The following is a 4228-nucleotide window of genomic DNA, read 5'->3' on the forward strand; positions in this document are numbered from 1 at the left end:
ATCTATACTCTCTATCTTAGCGGGACACTACTATAAATATAGCATTTTAGCTCCTTTTTTTTATTTCATCTTATTGTAAAAAGAAAACCCTTTTAATAAATATTTTATAAGTCACTTATTTATATATATATTTTTCAAACTCACCTATTTAAAGAAAAAAAAAAAAAAAAACCACTTCACTAAGCTAAAATATATAATATTTAATTTTATATTCTTGGGTTTAATTTCCTTTTAATTGACTCATTAAGACATTAATTGTGTTTGGTTGATAGGAAAGTCCTGACAAAGAAAATGGCCACCGATGTTTTGTGTGTGGCAAAATACCAGTTGAACCACAAAGGTCAACCCTCTACACTTCCTATCATTTTCATTTCAATTTTTTTTTCTTCTTTGCACGTTCTCTCCGTCTCTCTCTCTCTCTCTCTCCAAGTCCCTGGTTTTATGTAGCAACTGCTAATTTAACTTCCTCAACTCCTCTGGACCCACTTAGCAAACCAAGATTCTACGCTATGCCTACCCTTTTCTTCCATTACTTAATCATCATCATCATCATCTCTCTCTCTCTCTTTCTGCTATAAACCCCTTCTTCAGAAAGGCCTCTAGCTTCTGGTGAAACATCTATATATACATACATACATAACTGCAGATATTTCTTAGATATTTGTTCTCTTAGATATTTGTTCTCCTTGTAGAATTTGATGGAGGGCTCTATGAACAATTCATCAATGAATAGAGAAGTTGTGGCAAATTCTGATGAAAGAACAACAGCTGATGATCAGGAGAGTAGTGGTTGGACAGCTTATTTTGAAGATTTCTCTAACCAAAGAAAGGAGGATAGTTACTGTTCTGGTTTTGGTAGCTCTTCTATGGTTTCTGATGCTGCTTCTTTCCCTGCATGGAAATCATCATCATCTCATCATAATTACAACCATGTTCTTGCCTCCTGCTCCCCGAGTACCCCCAACAAGTTAACTTTCAAGAAAGCAAAAACCAGAAGAAGGTCTCATCATGATGAGTCTCTGGAAGACACTGCTAGTTCTCCTGTTAACAGTCCCAAGGTTTGATAATTAAATTACTTTCCCTTTAATTTCCCCTCTTATATTCTATCAAATTCCAAGACTGATGATGTCCTTTTTTTTCGCCTTATTTATATCATCAGGTTAGTGATTTCATACCAAATGATGTGAATCCCAGAAAGACAAATGACCATTTCAATAGCTCCCTGGTAAACATTATTCTCTTTTGATATTTCTTTTTCCTTTTCTTTTTCTGGGATATATAGATATTAATTGTTCTATATGCTGTTGTTTTTCTCTCTCGAAAGAATGCATGACCTAGTTAGGCCTGCAATTATTTGCAGGTGTATCAATTCAGCCATAAAATAACCCAAATATTGGTTGGAAAATCTAAAAAGAAGCTTGATTAATGGATTCTTGTGATGATTTTTTTTTTTTTTTGGCAGGGTAAAGGAGGTGCTTTAGAGCATTATGGAGTAGTGGAGACAGATGATGAAAGATGTGAAATGAGTTGCAGTACTGGGAATAAAGACTGCAGAGACTTGAAGAAGAAAGGCCTTTGTTTAATTCCTTTGTCCATGTTAGTTAACTTTCTTGGTTAATTACTCTCTCTCTCTCTCTCTCATCCCTTGCAGCAGATACATATCAGGCTGTATCTACAATGGAAAGTCCTGTTGATATATGATGTGAAATATACCAATCTTAATTTCTTCTCCTGTAACCTAAAGCTAGACCAGATCTTCCATCTGATGTTTTATGTATTCTCAAAAGAAGAGAATAAAACAATGTTTGGCAAATCATGTGAACATCATTTTCCATTGCATGGTAACTGATAAAAGAAAAGTAGGAAGAAGAAGAAGAAGAAGAAGAAGAAGAAGAAGAAGAAGAAGAAACATATTATTAACTATAAAGAAACCATGGTCAAAACTATAGTTGCTTGAACTAGGGTTAATACAATTACTTTCTGGTACGTTTGGAATAAAATCCCTTTAAAGATGACACTTGATGCCACTGTACAATTTTTTTTACGTGGATTGAGAAAAATTAAAAATTAATAATAAAAAAAAGAGAAAATCCATCGCCATTAATTGAACTTAATTCAATGTGAATGGTAGTGGAAATTCTGATAAATGCCTAAAGGTATATAAATTGAGCTGAAAATTGATTATTTCATAGCTATATATATTCCATTAATTTCAACAAATTTAGAAAGGAGAGGCACAGAATTGTTCATATGCACTACATAACTTTCTCAATTCCCCACTTTCAAGTTGTGCGACTTCTAAGGTGATTTTTAATATTCGGTCCTTAAATTTTACTCTATATTTTATTTTTATCCCTTAACTTTAATTTATTACTAAAAAAATTTTAAACTTTAATTTTATTTTAAATAAATTTCTCTAACTTGTAATATAGCAAGTTTCTAAATTAAAAAAATCCCTCTAAGCTATAATATGACATCTATAAATGGAGCTTGTGCACTTTTTCATGATGGGTAAATCTACTACTTCACAAGAAATAAATTATTGTGATGGTATTAATATTTTTGTGATAGGTTTAGATGATGGTTGAAATGATCTTTTTAAATGTGAAAGAAAATGAGACAGAAAAGTAATTTCATTATTTTTTTGAATCTAAAAACCTAATGTAACAGGTAAGAGAGATTTTGTAAAATAAAATTAAAGTTTATAAATTTTTAATAATAAATTAAAGTTGAAAGATGAAAGTAAAATGCAAAACAAATTTTGCAAATAGAGTATAAAATTTACCTCCAATTTCTATATCAATTAATGCCACTGGAAATAAATATGGAATTTTTTTTATTATAAAAATCTTTAATGAAAAATTCTTACTTGCAAACATTCGATGAATAAAAACTTATATTATATATTTTTACGTGTGATGAACCATAAGTTTAATGAAGGGGTAAGATATAAATAAGAATTACTCATGTTGAGGTGTCAAGATTCTTATTTATATCTCTGAAATTCTGACATTTTGCCACTAGAAAAATACAATGATTATTTGTCAAATATTTATTAATAGGTGACGGGGTGCTTAGGGCACCTCTGTGTGACAAGTGAACAAGTTTACAGGTGGAATTAATTAGTGGTGCAGATGCAAATACCTGACAAAATTTGTAGATACCAATACCATGCCTTGATGGATAGGTTAATTAAGTGAAAATTAAAAGAAGTTAAACATCGTCAACAACTACAATAATAATAATAATTAAATTTTAATTTTAAATTAATTAAAATAGGCTGTATAAATTTTTCACAATTTAATTTGAAAATAATTTTATATAAATATTCAAAAAATATAATATTTTAATATTATTTTTATTTACATCATTTTAATAATTTTTACCATTCCATTTTATGAAAGATTTAAAAGAATTAATGCTCTATTTTAAACAAGAGGAATTACTCCTAATTAATATACAAACATCTATCAAACAATAATACTAACATTTGTTTTGCAATAATTTATTCATTGACCCCAAATTAAGAAAAAAAAAATTTAAAAAGGAATATACTCAATTTCAAAGGAAAGAATTATATAAAAAAGAAGAATAATTCAAATGGAAATGAGAATCATAACCAAATCCCAAAGGATGTAAGTTTCTTGTACCCTCAAAGTTAGATTGATAGGTTTAAATATTAATTCATCTCCAACCCCTTGCAGGCCATTCATTTAAATTATTCAGAAAGGGCTGCAACCATAAGACCCCTCCACGTGCTTAAGCATTAAAGGCAGCTATATGCTATACAGAACATCAGACACACTTGTTAATGGATATTAAACTTCTATAATTCCTTCCTTTTTACGTTTTCTAAGTTGACTCTCTTATCATCTTCTTCTTCTTGTCTCTTTTATTTTATTTTGTTTATTTGTTTCATATATCAGACATTAAACAAGCTTATTAATAACATCTATCTCTTCTATTCTTATAGATCTTAGCTCACACTTAATATGGTGTGATAGATCATGGACCTAGCTATCTGGTTATTTTCTTAGAAAACTTTATATATAATTATTATATGTGAGAAAAGAATCTGAATCCATGTTGAATTTTTTACTTGTTTGATTACTTTTATTATTTTTCTAATTATTTTTTTTATAAAAAACACAAAATAGAAACTAACATATATATAGAGAGAGAGAGTAGGGATATAGAGAGAGAGAGAGAGAGAGAGTAGGATCCCGAA

The 4228-nt window shown here is 29.5% G+C and overlaps 1 protein-coding gene across 2 annotated transcripts; it reads left to right on the plus strand.

Annotated features, from left to right (window-relative positions):
• Window positions 1–400: 400 nt before the first annotated feature.
• Window positions 401–1813, plus strand: LOC110670186 (vascular-related unknown protein 1). Of its 2 annotated transcripts, none has more exons than XM_021832158.2 (4): window positions 401–609; window positions 693–1058; window positions 1160–1225; window positions 1463–1813. In XM_021832158.2, the coding sequence occupies exons 2-4, from the start codon at window positions 699–701 to the stop codon at window positions 1616–1618; spliced, it is 582 nt and encodes a 193-aa protein (XP_021687850.2). In that variant the 5' UTR covers window positions 401–609; window positions 693–698; the 3' UTR covers window positions 1619–1813. The 2 variants fall into 2 exon arrangements, with proteins under 2 accessions (XP_021687850.2, XP_057985221.1); XM_058129238.1 differs by lacking the exon at window positions 401–609 and having other exon boundaries at window positions 616–1058; window positions 1463–1617; window positions 1650–1813.
• Window positions 1814–4228: the final 2415 nt, after the last annotated feature.

This window comes from Hevea brasiliensis, chromosome 10 (genome assembly GCF_030052815.1).
Source record: "Hevea brasiliensis isolate MT/VB/25A 57/8 chromosome 10, ASM3005281v1, whole genome shotgun sequence".
Lineage (NCBI taxonomy): Eukaryota > Viridiplantae > Streptophyta > Magnoliopsida > Malpighiales > Euphorbiaceae > Hevea > Hevea brasiliensis.